The sequence below is a fragment of the Coturnix japonica genome, chromosome 12, assembly GCF_054131305.1.
Source record: "Coturnix japonica strain WE chromosome 12, WE-NBRP24, whole genome shotgun sequence".
NCBI lineage: Eukaryota > Metazoa > Chordata > Aves > Galliformes > Phasianidae > Coturnix > Coturnix japonica.
This window is the reverse complement of record NC_140674.1, coordinates 15,263,890-15,286,393: the sequence shown is the minus strand read 5'-3', so window position 1 is coordinate 15,286,393 and position 22,504 is coordinate 15,263,890. Positions and strand designations below refer to the sequence as shown.

At 43.9% G+C, this 22,504-nt stretch overlaps 1 protein-coding gene across 4 annotated transcripts in view; it reads left to right on the top strand.

Moving 5' to 3' along the window:
* Positions 1–4,086: 4,086 nt before the first annotated feature.
* ABCC5 (ATP binding cassette subfamily C member 5) overlaps positions 4,087–22,504 on the top strand; it is a 35,044-nt gene continuing 16,626 nt past the window's right edge. For 2 of the 4 annotated variants that reach the window (XM_015871569.3, XM_085513633.1), the window contains exons 1-9: positions 4,087–4,125; positions 4,881–5,055; positions 15,270–15,427; positions 15,788–15,943; positions 16,279–16,426; positions 21,022–21,255; positions 21,369–21,542; positions 22,012–22,159; positions 22,306–22,454. In XM_015871569.3, the coding sequence (XP_015727055.2) occupies positions 4,927–5,055; positions 15,270–15,427; positions 15,788–15,943; positions 16,279–16,426; positions 21,022–21,255; positions 21,369–21,542; positions 22,012–22,159; positions 22,306–22,454 (1,296 nt within the window). In that variant the 5' untranslated portion in view covers positions 4,087–4,125; positions 4,881–4,926. Of the gene's footprint in view, positions 4,126–4,880; positions 5,056–15,266; positions 15,428–15,787; positions 15,944–16,278; positions 16,427–21,021; positions 21,256–21,368; positions 21,543–22,011; positions 22,160–22,305; positions 22,455–22,504 lie in introns of all 4 variants that reach the window. The other 2 variants (XM_085513634.1, XM_015871571.3) reach the window with 1 other exon arrangement.

The window sequence follows — 22,504 nt, the reverse complement described above, 5'->3', positions numbered from 1 at the left end:
TGTCAGGGATATATTTCAAAATATAACGTTGCAGAAAAGCAGAAGGAAGCAGCTGATTGATGACCTTCTCCTGGCAGTGCAGAAGTGCTGGCTCAAGTTGCAGCAGTACCAAAGAAAACAGAATATGTGGAAACCAGAAAGAAATCAAACCTCTTGGGTTGTCCCTGGGAGCAGCTTCTCCATGTCCACAGCTGCAGCACTGCTTCACATGCATTATTTCTATGTCTGTTCACCCTTTGAACATGGAGTGAAGCACTGGTCAAATCACCAATCATAACATTTGATTCCTAGGCCTGGAAGTTATCAAACTTGCTTCTGGCTTGATGCTGTCACCTGAGATGAGCTGAGCTCTGCAGGGCAGGAACATGATGCTGCATGCTTGGCCACAGCATGTGCTGTAGGTATGGAAATAAGATGAGCCCAAAGGCAATGCAACCGAGCTGACTCAAGTCTAATGCAAGAAGAGCATGGATCCCTGCATGCACAGGCACAGCTCAGCTCTCCTACTGCTGCTAACAGACACAGCATCTTACCCACAGGTGAGGCTGGAGTTCAGCCAGAAACTTAGTCTGAACTGTGCCCTGTCCCTGTGTGTCTGCTCACGAGCAAAATGTGCTTTAAACCAACTCTGCTTTCCTCTGTAAAATGCTGCAAAGGATCAGAGGAAACAGAACAGGCCTTGGCTTTTTTGTACAGACAGAAGCATTGGCACCAGGATTCACAAGGCAGCACTTGGGGCTGTTCTTCCCCTCGCAGGAAGAAGAGCTGTTATTTCTGAGCAGGAGCAGATGGTGGCTGATGTTACCTCGCTCAGACAATGAGGTCTGATTGCTTGAAAATGCCAACAGGTTATTTTGCTTTCTTTCAGTTTGCCATTGGTTCAGCCTCCTGCCTTTAAGAGGAAACCTGGTGCTGCTCACTGATGGCCAAGGTTTTTCTTCACAGCAGTGGTTTGGGACCTTGCTCTACTTTTTATACGCAGCAACTCTCCTTTGCCTCTCTCACATGGTTTCCAGTAGTTGTGTCTTTTAGATGGGAAACTGAGCCATGGGATTAAGGTGTCATACATGTGGGATGATGGAAAAAGCTGCTGGTTGAGCATCATCCTGTCCAGGAACTATGCACTACAGGACGTGGTGCTGGTGCTTTTCATCCTTACATCCCTCAGTGCTGTGCTCTCTGTCCTGGGACCACAGCTGGGCCAGTCTCTGGTTGTCAGCATTAAGCTGGGTTTATTATCCCGAGCATTGCCACTCCTTGAGCACCACCACCCCAATCCCTGTCCTGCAGCACGTGGCAGCACAGTGCTTTGTTTCCAGCTGACCTGATGGAGCCCTGATCACACACAGCAATTTTCCTATCAGAGGCTGCAAACTGCCTGGGGACTGCCTGAATGCAGAACGTGGGACGGGCATGTGACACTGCTCCATTTAGCAAAGCAAACCTGCTCCAGACATATGTTTCCCCATTCTGGGATTTCTGTAGCTTTAGCAAACAGCCCAAAGGTTTCAGATTGTTCAGGGGTTCTTCACTGCAAGCCTCACCTTGCCTGACCCATTCTGAGGCCCAGGCTCTGTCCCAAACCTCTGGGTGTCCCACAGCCCAGCTCATGGTGCACTCTTTGCTCTCCCAATGGTGGAAGAGGTGGTGCCTGCCTGGCACAGAGGGTGAGTTCTGCCTGTACATGGAGACAAACTGACCCCATCCTGGGAGCCAAAGGGAAGGTCACACTGGTCATGTCCTGGTTACCACCACTGCTGCAGAGCCCTGGCAGCTTCAGAATCAACATCCTGATCTGAGCACACTGTTCTGAGAGGCCGTGTCCCCACCTTTGGGGTCAACGCTGCACCTCTAGGTGAGATGAGTTCCCATTCCTACTGCTGCAGAGCAACCAAAGCTGCTGCTCCACATCTACAGACCCCGAATAACTAACAATCAGCTGATGGCTACAGCTCCCAAAGCCAAATGGTGGAGTCCTAGCCTCCAATGTTGTCATGCTCTGGCCTTTTACTGTTTCACTGTTCGGCCTTTCTACTGCCTTTGTCAAATAAGCAGCTGCATAACCAGCCCACCACCTCACTACACCAGCAAGAGCTCACAGGCTCTGCCTCAACCCATGCTGCTGATTTCCATCGATTACTCATTAACTGTGGGTGTGGAGCAAGCTGTAGGAGCCACACAACTTGCTAACACGCATAATTCTGCTCCAACATCTGCTCTCTGGGCAATGCTTTGCCCTTGGCTTGATCTTGCTCTCTGAATCATCAGGTTTGTGGAAGAAAGATCGAACCATCAGCGCAGATATGAACTGCCTTGAACTGGTTTTCTGTGCTGGATTACGCTTTAAACATTGCAACAGCTCTGAAAGCTTCTCTCTATAAGAAAAATAAAGCAGGTTTATGTTGGTTGTTGCTGCTTATTTCTATTTTACTCTCCTAAAGCCCAAAACAAGCAGCATATGAAACAAGACGGTGAACTTTTTCTGTGCTCTCTCCTGACCCGAATGGTGAATTACAGCCCAAATTTAATCCGTGTTGCACCTCTCCTGCACTCTGACAAGCAGAAATGCTGCAAAAATAGGGCAGGATGGTCAACACCTACATAACAATGAAAGGCATCTGTTGCAGAGCCGTGGATATTTGGAGGTGTTGAGAGCAGGGGAGCGGTGGCAGCTGGGCTGTGAAGGCTCAGAGCCAACACGGGCAGCAGGGAAGGGAAGCGGCACCACTTCTGCTCCCAAACACTGTCACAGCAGATATAACATCAGAGCAGGTCACTGCACCATCCCTGACCCCAGACCAGGCTCAGGGCAACCTGATGGAGCTGTTTGTGTCCCTGTGCATTGAAGGGGAGCTGGAGCAGACGGCCTTTAAGGATCCCTTCTAACTCAGTTCTTAGATTGTACCATTTATGAACTCCTGCCTCAATCAGGTCAATAAAGGAGAGGATTCATCTTTTCTTTGCCCATCACATCTGCTCTCACTGTAGATAACAGCAGCGTTCAGCGGCTCTGGGCAGAGAAATACAGCTTTGAGATGCTGAACCCGGCGCTCTGCAGCACGGGAACGTTCCCGTGCAATTCATTCCATAGAGCTGCGAGCGGTGGGAGTGGAAAAGCGGTTACATAAAGCCCTACAGGCAGACGGCGGAGTGAAGCTGCAGGCGGGGCGGTGTCACACGAGGACAGGGGATGGCAGCACGGACCGACGCTGCTTTGAGGGGTTGATTTACAGCCTGTGAGCGGGGAGCTCCCCCTGTGCGCTGCTGAAAGGCTGTAAATCACCGCCCGACCAGCAGCGGGGGACAAAGCCAGGCATTGCAAGGGGTACCGCCCTGCACTGCACTGCATTGCATTGCATTGCATTGAATCGCCTTGCATTGCATTGCACTGCATCGCATTGCATCGCATCGCCTTGCATTGCATCGCATTGCATTTCATTGCATCGCGTTGCATTGCATCGCATCATGTCGCATTGCATTAAATTGTATTGCATTGCATTGTATTGCATGGCATCGCATCACATGCATTGCATTGAATCGCACTGCATTGCATCGCATCGCATTACATTGCATTGCATTGCATTGCATTGCATCGCATTGCATTGTACTGCATGGCATTGCATCGCATTGCATTGAATCGCATTGCATGGCATTGCATCACATTGCATGCATCGCATCGCATCGCATTGCATTGAATCGCATTGCATTGTATTGCATGGCATTACATCGCATCGCATTGCATTGCATTGCATTGCATGCATCTCATTGTATTGCATTGCATGGCATCGCATCTCATCGCTCCGGTGCCGAACGTTCCAGACCCCCCACGCTGCGGCAGGACCAGGGCGGGGCGCGGGAAGGGGGGGAGAAAGATGGCGGTCGCGCTCTCGAGGCATTCTGGGAAGTGTAGTTCGTAGTGTAGTCCGTAGCTCGCCGCACACCTGGCGGCAGCCATCGCGCAGAGGACTACATTTCCCGTGAGGCGCTGCGCGGGAGCGGCCGCCTAGGCCCCGCCCTCCTCTTTGCGCGTGCGCCGTAGGGACGCCGGAACCGCTATAAGGGATGTTGTTTGGCTGCGCGGGCGCTGAGTGGAACAGCCGCAGTGGGGGCAGGCGGAGCGCGGAGGTGAGCGGAACCGGGCCGAGCCGTACCGGGACGGGGCTGGGATCAGTGCGGGGGTGGGGCCGCTCCCTGCACTGCGAGGAGGGTCGGGCCCCTCGTCCCTGTGTGGGGCGCTGAGGTGTCCGCAGTGCGGGCCGTGTCCTACGTGGGGTGGGGGAGGTGGCTCCGTGTGGGGCTCTGACCCCCTTTAGGCCTCACAGTGGGGCCGTGGGCTGAGGCAGCGCTCAGGGGTGGCCCTATATATATATATATATAATATATATAATGCTGGCTCTGGCCACTGGAGCGAGCAAATGGTTTTATAGAGAAGGAGTGTTTTCTCCGTGGTGCGTGGGATGACTCATGGTGCTGTGCAATGTGTGCATAGGGAGGTGTGTTATTCAGAGCTCGGTGAGCCGTGGGGATGCAGCAATTATCGGTGTTAACGAAGGGCTGTAGGGAGGGTTGAGCTGAGCGTGGTTTCTCGAGGCTTTAACTCCACATTTCTGTTATTTAAGCTGTCAAGCTGCATAATCGTAGTTCTGGGGGGGGACTGTGGCTGTGCTCAGTGCACCCAGAGCCTCTGTACCATTTATAGGCACCTCGGGGTGTGTTTGAACTAGTTCAGAAGGAGCTGGTGTTATGGGACGATGCAGTCACTTACTGCAGCCTTATTGTAATAAAGCTCCTCTCCTTTACTTTTCCTTAGTCGCTTTGACTCAGCTAGTTTTAAGGTGTCAGGTGTTCCATCTAACAAAGTGCTGTTTGATCCTTTCCAGGCTGCCCAGGTGCAAACACAGCAGTAAACCCTGGCGTTTACAGAAGATGAAAGACATCGACATCGGAAAAGAGTACATCATACCCAGTCCTGGGTATAGGAGTGTGAGGGAGAGGGCTGACTCGGTACAGCACGATGAGCAGGAGGGGTCGAAATTTCAGCATGCTAAACACCAGGTCAGTTTAATTTCTCTCTTGCTTGTTTTGCTGTCTCTGCTTATCGAATTACATGCAGCAACCCCTTGTGCTGTGCCAGCTCTGCATAGGTTTACTGCCTTGAAGGTCAATGAAGCTTCTCTTTTGTGTGGAAGAGGTCATTTCAAGGAGTGCTGGAGTTATCTTTAAGAAATGCGAGTGCTTAGTAAGCGTTTTCAACTTAAACGTCACTGACTAGAAATAGAATGTATTTCTAGCATGGAGATCTTGATGTGAATCCAAGCTTTTGTACTTAGAGGATCATCACAACCAAGTAAGAACAGCGAATGGCTCAGCTTAAATCATACACCGTTCAGTGCTGGCAATGGAAGAAAAAAATCTTAATCATGGCATGTTTTCCTCAAGGATTACTTTTCTGAAGCAGATGTCGAGCTTTAATAGCACAGTTCTTTCGTATTCAGTGTGGATTACTAACATCCAGATGGAAAACTGTTCCCTATGCATATGTACACTTAATGTGGTGCAGTCATAATTACTTCTAATTTAAATTGAGAAATGAGTCTTGAAATAACCACTGGCTTAAAGCTTGTGTGGTGTTTTAAACACTTAATGTGGAGCTTGTTCCCACTATGGGAGTGTATGCAGGTAGTGTATGCACTACTACCTGAGTGCTGGAGGGCAGATAGATGTCCATTGGAATGGGAGCCCCCAAACTGGTGGAAGATGTTTAGGACTAATTATCTGATGCCACTTGAAAATTAATGCTATTAACTGGTCTAAATACGGAAATATTTTCTTGCATGCGCTGTTCCTAACCTTCCGAAAACCACTGCAGTGTTATTATCTAACTGAAGCTGAGGTTAATGCTGTCTGTGTCGAGATTTTCCCAATGACAGGGTGCTTGTTCCTATTTCATATGATCTACCTGTGGCAGTCCTAGTCTGCAAGCATTGGAAATGGGGGAACTTAATGTATCTGTATAGAGGAACTGAAGATTGTTTGCTTTTCTTTTGTTGTTTAAAGGCTTAAATTTCGCTGCATTGTACTGGACACTGAGATGCAGCCACCTTCAGATTAGATTTACCTTGTTTGATCGAGGCTTAAAGGTTTTGGCCGCGTGTGTTTTGAATGCAGGCTAATAGTGCTGCACTGCTGTTTTCTGAGATGGGGGTGATTTGCTCTGCAGCAAAGCAGAGCTGGGTTGTTTGTAGTCGCAGGCCCTGCAGCTCCCGGTGTCCCTACAGGCTCTATGACTCAGCAGACTCTTGCTGGTGATGTGCAGAGGAAGGCAGAGTGATTGCATTAAAGCAGGCAGTGATGCAGAACTGGGAGCCCTCTGGAGTCACAGTGCAGCTTCTTAACAGCATTCGTTATGTTAATGTCATCGGCTTGGCATCCAGTGGACATCATCCAGTAGCAAATCTGCTCTGTCAAATTAATGATGACAACGGTAATGCCATTGGTGGCAGCTTTGATTCCCAGGCAGTGGGAGGAGGGTTAACAGTAATTGTGATGTGCTGTTTCTCCCTGTTGGTCTGCACCATTTAATTGTTTCCCACTTTAACTTCAGAGGACAGAATCCTAAAAGCTGGCAAATGTGTTTGAATGAACCTTTCAGGTGAGAGAAATAAAATCAGCATTTTTATCTTTTTGAGGGTTAACAAAGAACAATTCCTACATACACGCACGGTGTGGCATTACAGTTAATGATTGGGAGGTGCCTTCAGATCAGCTTCACTTGGTTGTTGTGGCCTTGTTATATTTCCTACCTGTACCAGGCTTGGTGCCTGTAATTACAGGGTGACAGTCTCAGGTAACTGATTGTGTAGCAGAGATTCTGTACCATGCAAGAAAGTAGCTGATATAGTTATAATTAACTGACAGTTCTTACCTGGAGCTTTTTTCCTTGAGTAGAAGAATGAACACTGTTACCTTATTAATGGTAAGTACTCACAGATGGGTCTGTTATTTTACTTGCTGGTTGTCTCCATCCTTGTTGTCAAGGTTCGAATTAACTTTGAGCTCAAACTTTTGTTCTCTTCTGCTAACTCTGCAGCCTGGATGTTTATAATCAATAAACACAAACAGCACCGAATTTGTTGCTGAATGTCAGCGAGATTAAATCCTGCTTGCTTGCAAAATACCCAGGTTAAGGGTGAGGAACTGTTGTTGTAACACTGTATCAAAATCACATGTTTGCATTAGCATGTACCAAGCTTCTTCCTTTCAGTGTGTAATAAGCTTTAGTTCCTGTATTCTTAGCCTTATTACTTAGGATGCTTCATAGTTCCTTAATAAAGGTAAGTAAAGACTCAGTTTAAGATTGACCTTTGCCTGTGCAGTCAAGTCCAGGTGTGTAACAAAAGGTAGATGTTGCAGCTTGTTGATGTCCGACCTTCTAGTTTGCCTGGGCTGCACTGAGTGAAGAGGAGCTGTCTAAACTGCATGATGTATGTAAGTAACAGCTTCTGTTTATTTGAAGACATTAAAAAAAGAAGGCAGCAAACATAAAACCAGTGGGTTGGACGTGTATGTGGTGTGGCATTACTAAGACTAGACACTAACCAGTGCTTCAAGGGGAAAATGAGTGTCCTTTAGTACCTGATCCTTTATGAACCCCGGGGCTGGGTCAGCTTAAGCTGGTTTATTGGGCACGTGTTGGTACATGCTGTTCTCTGAACCCAGTGGAGAGCTGACATGAGAAAGAAGGGTAGGACCACAGCAGTGCAGATGGAGGGCTTAAGCTTTGCTGAGACTTTGTCATCTGGGCAACTGAGTCCAGCACACCAAGCAAAGAGCTCTTAATACTCTTAATTTTCTTGTAGGAATCCTAGAGGAGGTTTTTTAGCTAGCTTGGCCAGGAGATAGCAAACTATAAGCTTGATCTGTATAGCAGCAACAAGCTGGTGCTGCAAGAAGTCTAAGGCAGTAATTTCACCACAAACTCAATCTGACATGAAGGTATGGGGCTATTTTGTAGTATCGTAGTGCATAAGGTAGTGTTCTTATTAATGTGATGCATATGAATATCATAGAAGAAGGTAAAACTGCATAATACCTTGTGGAGTGGATAAAGGAACATGCTCAGAAGCGTTGGTTAATGGCCACTGGAGGTGACCACTCCTCACAGGGTACGAGAATTACCTGACTTCACTTTCCTGTTGTTGCCTGTATTGCTGCATTTTGATATGGACAAGTGGACAAGGTGGATTGATTCTCTAAAAGACTTTGGTAGGTGAGAGGCTGGTTTGACTACCAAGCCAAGGTCATAAAGCCTCTTCATGTACCTTGCTCTTTATCTGAACAAAGCTGAAGACGTCTTATGTAAGTCCTTTCTGTCTTGACAAGTGGTGTTCAGGTTTCCTGCTGAAAGAAGGCTATTAGTGGGTGTTCATGATCATAATGGAAAAGAACTTGTAATTCACTTCTTAGAAACTCAACTGCTGTTCAGTCACAACTTTAGAAATCACTTCTTTGAAAGGCAGGAGCTTTTCAAACAGACTTCTTGGAATAATTGAAATTATGCTGCAGCATAAGTAGATCTCCCATTTCCTGGTGCTTAATGGGGATGTTGCTATAGAAATGTGGGCCTCTGAAATAGTTAGGCACTCTGGAACTGAAATTCAAAAAACCCAGTTCTTATTCATGAATAAGCATCTGCAGTCTGATTTTTGATTTTTAGGTCATTGTTGGAGACTTTAATGTAGCTTATAAAATGGGGGTGTTAACTACATGTTCCCAACCGATAATACCAGACTTAATTGGGCTTTCTTCTTTAGAATGAAGATAACTTCTAGGTGCACTTGCTGCCTAGCACTGTAATCAGTAGACATCACTTGTAAGATGCTATTACATTACCAGTGAGTGAAAATCAAGGGATGCTTTCAAGTAATGATTTCTACTTGTACTTTTAGGACTCCTTGTTCCCAAACACTTTTGTGCTCTTCAGTTGTATCTGAAATAATTGTAGCTCTTCTAACAGAAGTAGCATGCCCTGAGGAGCAGGGTGAGACCTCATTGTGTCCATATAATATAGTATAAAATGACAGATAAGGAAGGGAAATAATTTCTTCTGAAAGTAGTTTTGGAGTAGGCCAGTTTCAAATGGAGCCTTCTGTGTGTGTTTTTGATGGAGTAGAAGGCAAGTGTCTACTTTGTTCCCCTACCCATTACATTTGGAACAGTAGAAAAGGATGAGAAGTGTGTTCTCACAATGCACAGTACCTGAAAACTCAGTTCTTGAAACTTTAGCCTATGGCACTAATTAACGTTCTTGAAACATGCAGGAAAAACATGTTGTGACTTTAACTTTGAGATCCCCAACTAATATTCCTGTCCTCATCTCGGTCTCTTGTTTTTCAGGTTTGCCCTTGATAGCTTTTGCCAGACAACAGAATGTGATCAGAGCTCGCTGGAGTTGATGTAAATCCTTCAAGCACTTGTAGCCTTGAAGTGATATATCACTATTGGGCTGTCCAATGTCAAATCATCTTTAGCTTTCAACCTCTGCAACATCTGGAGTGTTTGAACAACTCTGAACATGTTCAGAAATAGGGCTGTGATTGTAGCCAGGGTCCTTGTGCCTTGAGAAGGCCTTTGAGGCAGCTTAATTGTAAGCTTTTAGTTGCAGAGACATAAAGCAGCTTGGGCTACATTTTTTTTCTAGAGGACTTTGTATTTTCATAACATAATAAAACTAAGAATTGCTGCCTGAGTAGGCTTTTGTGGGCTGAAGGCTCTCATAGGCTCTGCGCAGGAAGATATTGCTACATGACTGACTCAGAGGTTGCAGTTAAAAGCTGCGGTAGCTTGAGCTGATATCATTTTCACTGTGTGAAAAGGTGAAGCTATTTGACTACTGAATTGAGCTGTTTGGCAGAGGGTTGGACTTGTCCATGTCTGTGGTATTTGGCTGTGCTGGAAGGCACGTACAAAAGCAGAGCAAATCTGGATGTTTATTTCTGAAACTTATAACAGCTGCCATTATACTGTCTGTACACTTGAAGATCTCTTAATAACAGCTCCCACACAAGTGAAGTATTGGATACCTTATTTTCACAAATCATAGCTGCGTAGAAGGTGATAAAGTTGAGTTAATGTTGCCTCAAAGCATTTAAAGAAATAAACCTGAGACATGTACAGGCGTATAATGAGATCTGGGGCACTGATGAAATGATGTGATTCCTAATGACTAACGAGGAGATGTGCCAGATCTGATACAGTCTTCTCGGTGGTGCTGTAGCTGAGCAGCTGATGTAGCAAGGAATTTAGGTAGCTTTAATAGATGAGTTTAGTGGACAGTGCTTGTAAGAAGTGCTGGACAGCCTTAATCCCTGCAAGGATGAGGTTTTCAACGAGAAGTCTAGGGTATATACTGTCAGTAAGGTGTGATGCAGAATGTGTAGCTCCTATACATTGGAGTTCTACAGTATGTTTTGTGTGGTATCTGACCAAATGCAGCATGGTGTGTAGAAACCTTGTGTTAATAGATCTCTAAAATGGTGGTGGGATGCTTGGCACAGCCCTGTGGCTGTCATGGAGACTCAATATAGATCTATGAGCGTTGTCAGGATGGTCTAATGGATATGGAGAAGCTGACTTGAAATGAGTAAAAATCTTCTGCTGGCAGTTCTGATACTTTCAGATACTGAGGTGTCTGTTAGTTTGTGAATGCTCATATCCTGGAGTTAATGAGTTGAGGTCTGACTGCATGCTTCTTCCACAAGCAGTCTATTTTAGTCTAATTTGAGGACTAAGGTTTAAAGTGTGTCGTAGTCGACTTATGTTAGGAGCCCGGGGGTATTTCTGGGCCTACTGGCTCATTTGCCAGTTGAGCAGGGTGCACACTGAGTTTAAGACTCAGTGACTATTCTTGACCTGATGTGCAGATCTTCTGTTGTGACCCAGCTCAGGTGTGTCCTGACTGAAGATTAATTAGTCTAAGAACATCTCAGCATATAATAGATCCTACCTGAGCGACTCAGGAGCCAAATCTTCATGCTGTGCTGGTATGTTTGCTTACTGAGGAGTTGGCTCCCCAGCTTTGTGCTCAGAGCACACGTGAGTATGTGTGCAGTTCTATGTGGCAACTCGCAGTTCAGGCTGATCAATATTTTTTCCTTCAACAGGCACCTGCTGTTGGCTTGCATGAGCTATGCAGCTCCAGTGCTGGATGAGAAATGTACAGGCTCAGATCCAAGTGGATCCCAGGTCATTTGTTTACAGGATCATGAGTGCTCTTCTGAATGCAAAACATCATGTGGATTCATGTACGCTAGAAACCTGAACAGCTGCTAATCAGATGCATCCACAGCAGCTGCTGTCTAAAAATCACACTGAAGTGAATGTGACATGGCCATCAATATATTTCTTGGACTGTCAGAACAAGTGGGTTTTCCAGGGCAGGGGTTAAACTGTTTTGCCTCAACACTAATGTTCCCTAGAATTCAAGGGCAAGGCCAAATAAATAATGTTCTTGGAATAAACTGATATATTTGTCCTCAGCTAGGCCTCTGCAGAGAAATGCTCAGTATTCAGCCTTATCACAAACATACATACTATGATCCTGTTTGGCTGTAGTCTACGTATTGGCAACAAGCACTACTGAGAGACTGCTGATCTAACTGGAGGTTCTCTGCAGCCATCTTGGAAGTAGTAACTAGACTTCTGAGGCACTGGAAGCTCTCTGATGGCTCTGTCCTGTCAGTGCATGTGAATTCTGCTGCTGCCTGTACTTTGTGATCAGTGCATGCAGATGTCTATAGGATCAATGATTCCTTCCTCACACCCATTGCCTGTTTCTTGCTGTTTCTTCTCCCAGGAGATGCGTCATGGATGAATGATGCACCAAACTAGTCTTAAAAAGCTCATGCTCTAGTCAGGCAGTGTAACATAGCATTATACTTAGAGTAGGCTGGGAATCTAATGCTGCAAATCCTCTTAATTCTGTAGATCATATATTGCATCAGATCCAGTGAAAGGAGGAGAGGGCAATTGCTGTAATGGAATACAAAGTCAGAAGGGCACTTACTGCTTTACCAGATAATAGCAAATGTTTTGCAGTCCCACGCACTGACATTAATACCTCATTTTCAGATGCTCTTAGGTCTGATGACTGGGACAACGGTACTTTAGGAATGGCTTGTGCTGCCTGTAAAAGCGGTGTATTAAAGCCTTGTAGAGCTTTCCTCTGGGGATGTTAAAACCTCATTTAGTGGGTGGCATCCCTGCCCATGGCAGGGGGTTGGGACTGGATGCTCCCTTCCAACCCAAGCCGTTCTGTTGTTCTGTGACTTGGTTGGAGATAGAAGAATTGCTGAGGACATGCCTCAGAATGTTGCTTCCTGGACTCATACTTCAGTTCTTCTTAAGCTAACTGGGATCAGTTGGCCCTATCCTTCCCAATCCCATGAAAACTAGTAGCTAATCTTGTTTAGAAACAGCAGTCCTTTAACGAGATCTCTTAAAACATGAAGTTTTTGTTCTGCTTGAAGTCCTAATACAAAAGATATCCTAAGCACTGCTGAGCAGGGCTGGTAGTCAGTGGATTCAGCATTTCTGCATGTACTGGCCTGGTCCTGAGCTATACTGTGCTTAGCTTCCCACTTCATCTTATTGGGAGCCTGAATGTAGGAGTGAGGAGGCCTGCTGAGCTTTACCTTGTAAATGGGAGAGGTGGGAGTTCCTATTCTTCTGTATTGCCAACTTGGGTCTTTACTGCTTGAATAAACCAGTTTTAACTGTGATGTTAAATTAGCCACGTTAGCTTTGATATTCAGTGTCAGCTGCAAGCACTAATGACTAAAACTTTGTCTGCTCTAGTTTGCTAGAAGAACTCTAGGTAGAAGAAGAGGTTTTCCTCCTCCTCTGTAGTGATCTGAGCCCTGGAAGATCTGCTTTGCGGAAGATGAGAAGTCATTCATTGTATGATGGGATTTGATGTGCATGATCACTGCAAATAAATCAAGTTCTCTCTGCAAGAAAAGTAATGGATGGAAACTCTGCTTTGTTTGGCCTTTAAACTTGTCTGGTTTTGCTGTTGTCATCTGATGCTACAATTTTCAAACCAATAAGTTGCCACAGTCTCTGCTAAATGTGAGATTGCTTGTGCAGAGGGCTGTGACCTTGCTGGTTTTTTCCTGTCTGCAGCACAGCTGCCTCCTTTTCCTTCACCTGCTTCATCAGCCCTGCCAAAATAAATGCCCTTGTTCCCTGCTTAGGAGGAAATGTATATAAAAGCTGCTATTCCTGGCTCTGCCTTGCATCGTTGTATGTGCTTACCATCACTGTGAGCAGTTTGTTGACCTTGTACAAGGAAATGCAGATTGCATCTGCTGGTAGGGTTTTGTTCCCTGTGGTTTGCATGTAGGCAGAGAGGGGCAGGTGTGTAGTGATACTACCCCAGAGTATTCTCAGCAGCGTACAGCAGAGGGATTATAAGCTGAACTGGTAGCATACTGTCAGCAAAATGGGATGCTTGGGTAGATCTGCATGGGGCTTTTGTGAATGGGTTTTGTGGCAAACTGGCTGTGAATTTCTCTGCAGTATCCGAGAGTGTTGGTGCAGAACTTCCCTCTGCTGCAGAGTCCTTTGAGACATCTTTAAGACATCTGTGGCAGGTCCCATTTTATTGCTAATTAGGGTAGATTTGGTAAGAAGGTGAGTTGGTAATTTAATAAGAATTGTGAAGCCTTTCCATTCCAAGTGTTACATATTCTGGGTTATTCCACACGTTAAAATTGTTGTAATATTCCTCTGTTTTCTCATTCTGTTGTCTAATTTTGTAATTACAGCTCTAGATTTGGCTTATGCTCTTTGAGTCCAGGACCATAGGCTGCTGACACTGTGCTTAGGCAGTACTTAAGCACTTGGTTAAATAAATAAAGGGCAGATTTATGCCGTCATTATCATTTTCCAGCTCTTGACCTTTATGCAAATAGGAGCTAATTGTGTTAATGTGTAATACAGTTAGGGGTTAATATAACACATGTTAAGTCTCACATAAAATGGTAGCACTTCTAGTACAAATTATATAACACAAGGTTAGGAATCAAATGCTAATGATGACCATTTAAGGCTTTGGGGGTATTGTGTCTTTAGGAGGCTATGAGTCAGTTTCAAAGCAATAAAATAACTTTTCCCTGGCAGGGCAACCGATAAGGGTAAACAGGGGTAGCTTCAGGAGATTGGGGGTGGGCTAGCTGGTCTTCTAAGGTCCTTTCCAGCCTGAACATAATGATTTCCTTGTATCCGTGTTTGTGGGACAGACAGGAAGATTTCTACCAGAGTCCACAAAGTATCTAAATTTCAAAGAACCAGAAAGCAAACAGATAACATGGCTCTGCAATAAATGGTCCATTAAGTCATCAGATCCAGTAGCGAGCCCTTTGCAAGTGGAGATAGCGAGCTTATCTTCTACTTTTGCCACATGTAGCTTCAAAATATTTGTTTGAACTCTGTGAAGTTTTGACTTCTCCATATCACCGCTGTTTACTTTCTCCTGTTAGATTAGATTTTAAAGGCTGCATTTTATTGAGGCTATGGGAAGACTCTCCTGAGATAACTCTTGTGTTAGAAATGCTTGTTAATAGAGTTGCTGAGCCATGGAGAAATGTGGTTGGGAGCAGATAGAATTACCATCTTTATTTCTTTTAGTTCAGAGAGAAAGGGAAAAAACGGGGCATGTGATAAAGTATGCACCATTCTGTGTGTATTTTTCCTTTGGTCCAACCTAAGGTGTTTTTGAGGAGAGTTTAATAGGATTCTAAAAGTAATCTGACTTTTCTGAGGATAGAAATATCTAAATTGTACTAAGAGGGGGGGAGTTCATTAAGAATGAATCTCTTAACTTCACTGCAGGAGCCAGTCATTGATTCCTTGATTTTACAGAGAACTGATGTAAGAACTGGTTCTGTCATTTTCCTCCATTGTATTTCCTTTCCTGAAACTTTTGTTCCTGTGGCAATATTCAAGATTAATCTCTCCATTTATCCTTTGAACACACAGATAACGTTCTGGTGCTAGTTTATTATACAAATACAGCAGTCTGTTGCAGATCTAGAATGCCTGTGCCTTCCATGACTTCTAAATCTGTCCTCTAAAACATTTCAGTAACGGTGGTTGATGTTGTTGCAATGACTTAAAGAAGGAAGAGGTGCGTGGTTGCTGGATTCAGGAGTTTTGGACTTCAAACACAGCTTTGAATTCTGACTCTGCTGTCTCTTTTGTGAAAGCAGATTGAGTGCCAGGATGCCTTGGAAGCAGCTGCTCGTGCAGAGGGGCTTCCACTGGATACCTCCGTGCATTCCCAGCTGAGAATGCTGGACGAAGAGCATCACAAGGGCAAATACCACCATGGCCTGAATGCGCTGAAACCCATACGGACTACTTCCAAGTAAGTCCTTAGGCTCCAGGAGAGCTGATACAGCATTTGCTTTTCAGACCTTGTACAAAGTAGGATTGCAGCTGTAGGTCTGCTGACGTTTTCAGCATCAGAGTGTGCTCATCCAGTATGACCTGCGTGGGCCATTTGGAACTCTGAGTGCTTTGAACAGGGAAGAGGCTTTGAGGCTTTGTTTTTCTAGGGGCTTTACAATTCTTTTTCCTTTTTGTTGAGTCATAGAATCCTTAGAGTTGGAAGGGATGTCTAAAGGTCATGTAGTCAAACTCCTCTGCAATGAACAGGATATCCATGACTAGATCAGGTTGCCTGGAGCCTTTTCATTTGTTTCTGATTTATTTTTTCTCCTTTTAGACACCAGCACCCTGTTGATAACGCTGGGCTTTTCTCCTGCATGACCTTCTCCTGGCTCACTCCTTTGGCCCACAGAGCATACAAGAAAGGGGAGTTGTTCATGGATGATGTGTGGTCTTTGTCAAGGCACGAGTCTTCAGATATCAACTGTAGAAGGTAGAAACATCTGTTGGGTTTTTTTGTTTCATTTTTTTTTATAAGTTCACAAGCAATGAAAAGAATTGCGTTGGCGAAGAAAACACCAATGCATTGATGCACTGCTTTTTGTCCCCTTCTTTAGTACTGTTTGTACTAAGTATAGATACCTCAAGATGCAGAGCCATCTCTTTACCTCACAGAATATACCATGTGTTTATTTGTCTTGAATTTATTATTGAATTATTGTTGCTCTGAGCTGGGAAGCGCTTGGAATTTTCACAAAGAAGTGCCTGTGAGCTTGTACCTTCTTTCGTGGCAAAAGATTCCTAACATAAGACATCTGTTTTTATTAGGCTGGAGAGATTGTGGCAGGAAGAACTGGAAGAAAACGGGCCCGACGATGCTTCTCTCCGAAGGGTTGTGTGGATTTTCTGCCGCACCAGACTCATCATTTCCATCGTGTGTCTGATGATCACGCAGCTCGCGGGTTTTAGTGGACCAGTAAGTAATATCCATCCTTTTTTTTAACAACCCCAGAGGGCTCCATCTCATGGCCAAGTGCAAAATACGAAGGTTTCATTGCAGAGTCGTTTAAATGTTTTGACTAGCTAGAAATTTCGGGGTGAAATTCCAGAGTGTTACGATAATCCAAGATAGGTTTCCTACAGCTGGTGTGGATCAGTTGCTGAATACCGAGGCCAAGTTCTTGGAAGAGGGAGGGGACTTTTAGATACCTTGGAGGAAATGTGCACCTGTTTTTTCTCTTTGCTTTTCAGTATAGTTTAAAGTCATTCCTTAACTGACACGTGATCTTTTTGCATAATATTCTTATGTGCGGGTCTTTTATGTTGTGTTGCTTTTTCCTTTTGTTTTGACATTCTGTGAATTTATCTTGCAATGAAACACTGATTTTAGATTATTGGCATTAATAGCACAGTCTTCAAGAAGTGGAACCGAGCAATTTTATTAGAGCGCTACTTAATAATATGAGCAGATCTGGTCAGACAGGTTTGACGTAGAGTTCATGTTAGAGTATGTTATTGCCTCTAGGAACTGCTGCAGTTTTTTGCCATGGGTTGTAATGAAGATAACAACATATGGGACTTGGCATTCACAACATCTTTGTCACCTGTTTGTTGCACGTGCTGTGCAGATTTGCAGTTGAAATTTTGACTAAATTTATTCTCTACACATTTCCCTTGAGGAGTAGGAGCAGTATTACTGCTAGTAGTACACGTTTCAGTGTGCTGGTAAGCTGAAGGTTCATTTCTGGGGTAAGTACACCTGGGTGCACTGTTAGGTGGAATGTCTTTTTAGAAATGTTCTCCAGCTTTTCATGTCTTATCAAAATGTTCTTCTGCTTTTTATGCCTTTTTAAAGTTTGCCTTCTTTTATGTGAAACGAATAACAAATGTTTCTATGATACTGTTTTCATGGTAATGGTCTGTCTTATGTTAGTTATAAAATGTACGAACATACTGTGCTAATTAACAATATATCACAATTAAGATTTTCACAGCACTAGCTTTGCCCAAGAAGAGCTTCTGTCATTGTTTCACTGCAGGGCTTTAGCAGCTGCTTTTATGCTTAGTAACAAACTTGCAGCAGGGTGTTCCCTAATTTCTGTAGTCATCTCAATTTCTCTCAGCCAAACTGCTGAATGAAAGTGGGAAGGGAAAGGAAAAAAACAAACCAACTTGACAAGGCTGGGAGCTACGACTGCAGTTGATGTTCAATTTGGATAATTTAAAATAATCTGTGGACATTGCCTGTTTGCAGACAACCTTATTCATTTCTCTGAATAAGGAACGATAGCCTTTTATTTCTAACATTTGGCATGGAAAAGGAGTCTTTACCATCCCTCCTCTCTGTTTTCTTTTTTTAATGGCACACCTCATGGATATGCCTGTGCTGTCTCCTCTGGTACATTAGTGCTTTCTTGTGTTGTTGTGCCCTTTCGGTCACCTGAAGGTGAAAAGGGAGACCAGGAAAAGCACTTGACTGGACCTCGAATATTGGTGGAAACTGGCAAAATGGAGTTAAACAATTATATTAAGCTTCAAAACCTTGGGGTGTCTGTGACCTTGAAATGCCAGCCCACGGCTGTGGCTTCGCTAACGAACATTGTGATGGTTATAACTGGAAAGGCCTCTGTCATCTTTTTCAGTTGATACCAGATCTTTCAGGGGTCTTGCTTTTATTTTGTTCATCTGGCACAGCATCGAAATCCATTAAACGGTCAAATAGCTGCATGTGTCAGATTGCCTTGTCATAACCATCAGAATGTACGAGAATGGATGAGATGCTTTTTGTCTCCCAAAAATATTTGCTGCCATTTAATTAGCTGCCAGAACTTCACATTCAGATGAAGGAGCAGACAAGTTTTGTTTATGACTGAACATAGTTTAACTCCAGGTCTGAACATTGTACCCATTTGCAACTGTTCAGAGCTATTCTTCCTGTTTGGGAGATGGGGAAACTTGCCATCTTAGTGGAGTACAGCTTGACAGTTTGGTCAGTTATTGGAGGGGGAGTGGTAAGCTGGTGGAGGTAAGTTTCCCATTTCCCAGTTGGCTCCGGTTGCAGCCCACCCCGTTGCACGCTGGCTGTGGTGGGGGTGCCTGCGCTGCAGTGGGACCAGTGACAGAAGCTGTTCTTTAGAATTTTCAGGATGGCTGTTTTCTGCGTCAGAATGAGGCAGTCCTGCTGGGCAGAGCCAACGCCAAGAGCAAAGGTAAGGTAATGTTTATTCAATGAGAATGCTTAGACAGCCAAGCAGCTAGTACCATCTACTGCAGTCATAGTCACAGGAATTCCTTTATCCCGTTAGATCATTTTAAGTTTGTACTACAGCTTTCTTGTTTTGTAAATAACTTGATGCTGGATTCTTTTGATGAAGTCAGTTTGAATTGGAGTAGTATGTGCTTGTGTGTAAATGTTAATTCTGTGTGACTTCTTTCCGTTCCCTTTTCAAAATTCTTTAATCTGCTCTTTCCTCTTTCTTTCTTCTGGGGCAAAAATAAAAATAACAATGGGGTGTAATGCCTGGTCTCTATTTCATCACGGGAGATGCTGATTCTATAAAACAGTGCTGCAAAAAATAATGCACTAAAAAGATTTGGGAAGGAATGAGACCCCAGGAAACATCTGCTATCTTTATACATCCTCTCTTGGAGACCTTCAGCAATGCTGTGGTGTGCGAGAAAAAGGCTTTGCAGTCTGCGACCATGCTGAGTTACAGCTCGTGAGGAAAAGGGGGGATTTTCACCCCAGTGCTCAGTGACTCGGTTGCATATGTTGGATTGAATACTGGGAAAAAAGAAGTCAGTAATCTTCTTAGTAACTGCAAACCAACTGTATGCAGTTGTCGTCCAAACAGTGGATGTAAAACTAAATCCGAGTAAGGAGAAAGTTGGAGCGCAATAGGTCTGTGAATGTGAGCTCCTCACATTTGTTCAGGGATCGATATGTAAATTTTCTCAGTTGCCATTCTAGAAACCGATGGACATCTGGCTTTAATTCACACATGTGAAAATGAAAGAGCAAAATTATTGACAGCATGTTTCCTTGGTTCTGACACGCAGAATTACTTTCCTCAGAACACATGAGTTCGATCTCCATTTTTTTTTCCTGTTATTTGGTGCTGGGCTGTAGCTTTCGATACCTTTGCTGCAATAGTGGGGTTTTGGTTTTTTCCATCTCTCTTCAAACTATAAAACTATGCAGAACTCTTGTTTACAAAGCGTGATTTAGTCAAGAGGACTTCAAAGGACTGTGATGAAAAAGGCTTCTCACATATTTTTCCTTGGTCTAAAACAAATTTTTTTTTGGTTGCTTTTCATTGTGGGCAAAGGTAATTCTGCTCTGTAGTAGCATATCAAAAGCACCAGTATCTTAAAGCATCTTGTTGAAAAGCTGTCTAGGAAAACTCATTTTGTTACCTATAAAGCCTTACGATAGCATACATTTTAAAGCAGATTTCAGAATTTGGGCAGCCTCGGAAGCCTCTCCTGTTGGCACCTGCAAGTTTGACTTCCTTTGGACTTCATGAAAACACACTGTTCTGTTCTTGTATTTTTATAACTGTGTATAGTTTCAATGATAGTTTATGTTAGAGGCTAAGACTGTTAGATATTAACCCTTCGCAATTATCTTGTACGTGCAGATTGTATATTTATACAATTCTCTACCTGTTGTACCGTGTTTGTGAGATGTTACCATTGAAGATGACGCTTTATTTCAAATAAAAACCTGTTGTTTCTCAGTCAATAGTATTTAATATTGCTGATGATTGTGAGTTGTATGATGTTACATTGTGCCGTTGGACCACAGAGAGCTCGAGGTGGGAATTGGTGGTTCTGGGGGCTACGTTCTTTCTGCAGGTCATATTTGCAATGTGATTCCTGAGGTAAAGTGTTCATGTTTTTGGGGGGAAAGGGTACGGGGAGGGATCGAATGGTTAATTTGCTTTCTTTTCCTTTTTTATTTTCCCCGCCCCAATGGTTTGTGGCGTTTCGTACCTTGTGCTTTCTGCTTGTTTTTATTTTCTTTACAATTAAACTGCTGATGTTTATTTCCAGGAATGTTTTGCAAATGTCCTTCTCACTCTTCCCCTCCACAACTGTAGGTACATTGTTCCTTTTTATCAAAATAAGCACGTTTGAAGCAAGCCAAAAGATAAAGTAAAAAGGTCTTAATGTCACGTAAAGGAATGTTTTTGTTTTTGTTTTTTTAATGTGATCAGATGTATAAGTAGTGACTATATTTTAAGACTCTTCTATATGACAATGCATTGCTTTCAGCTAACTGACAGATTTATGTTAAGTTAGAAGACATGGGATTAGAAGCGTGCTGCAAGGAACGTGGTTCCTATTGAACTCTCCTTAATGAATTTGACTTGGCACACGGCTCTCAGCAGGGCTTTGTTGCGGTGCTCCTTGTGTTGTCATCTTTTACTTCTAGAAAGAAGACGCTTTCTATTTCAAATGGCTCTTTTAAAAGCAAAGTAGCCTACTTATTTCTAACTTAACATAAAGTTGTTGCATGGTCCTCTGGAATGATGGGGTGTTCACGCAAGCTTGCATTTCTTCCTGTAGGCGTTCGTTGTGAAACATCTTTTGGAGTATACCCAACAGAGTGAGTCCAACCTGCAGTACAGCTTGTTTTTAGTTTTTGGCATCTTTATGACGGAAATAGTGCGGTCTTGGTCCCTGGCGCTAACGTGGGCCTTGAACTACCGCACGGGGGTTAGACTGCGTGGAGCCATCCTCACAATGGCATTTAAGAAAATTCTCAAGCTGAAGAACATCAAGGAGAAATCTCTTGGCGAGGTAGGCTGCAGTATCGCTTCAGAAGTAGCTGGGATATAAAGGGGTATGCGATGTATTGCTTTGAGAACGAACTGTGCCTTAAATCTGTATCATCTGTTGCATGTATTTTTCAGCTCATAAATGTGTGTTCCAATGACGGTCAAAGGATGTTTGAAGCTGCAGCAGTTGGCAGTTTGTTGGCTGGGGGCCCCATCGTGGCCATCTTAGGAATGGTTTACAATGTAATTATCCTGGGCCCAACAGGCTTCTTGGGCTCTGCTGTCTTCATCCTTTTCTACCCAGCGATGGTAAGTTGAAAAGGGTTAAGACCCACTTCATTTTTCTTAGGCCAGACTTACGCATGGTTCTGAACAGAAGGTGTTGACCTGTGCTAAGTTAAGGCTGTTTTTGGCACTGTATATTATTGAAGGTGTTCCTAAAGATGATGTGAGAAACAGGAAACTCACAGTGATAGGAAAAGAAAACCCAACATCATGAAAGTAGGGAAGCTGATAGATTGGACTTCCAGGTAAATACTCACAGCTGAATTAAACTGCAGTGTTCAGGCAGAGATTAGACATCTTATGTATGGGGACTGAACTTCAGATGCTTCAGCCAAGAGCGTTTCACTGTTGAGTTCAATGAAAGGCATTGAGAAGTGCTGCACCTGGGAGGAACGTGCTCATACTTAGTTGTTCCTGCTTCCATTTCTGCTCAGCTGTAAATAAGCTCCTTCTGAGTTGTACTAATATTGGATGGCGTTACTTTTTGTTTCAGATGTTTGTATCGCGCCTCACTGCTTATTTCAGAAGAAAATGTGTATCAACAACAGATGAACGTGTGCAGAAGATGAACGAAGTTCTTAATTACATTAAGTTCATTAAAATGTATGCCTGGGTCAAACCGTTTTCTCAGAATGTTCAAAGTGAGTTCACGCAACTTATAAATGTATCCTGTTGTGCTGATGTCCCATTGCTTCGTGTGGGATCGTCCTATACTGTGATAGTGTGTGTTGTGTATGTGCTCTTCTGAAAAATACTCCAAACTCAATTCTGCTATTTATATTTCTAGAAATCCGTGAGGAAGAGCGTAAAATCTTGGAGCGTGCGGGCTACTTCCAGAGCATCACTGTGGGAGTGGCTCCCATAGTGGTAGTCATTGCCAGCGTGGTGACCTTTTCTGTCCATATGATACTTGGCTATGATCTTACAGCAGCTCAGGTGGGTGGTTAGTTAATTGCAATGTTGAAGATATTCCCTATTGCATTGCT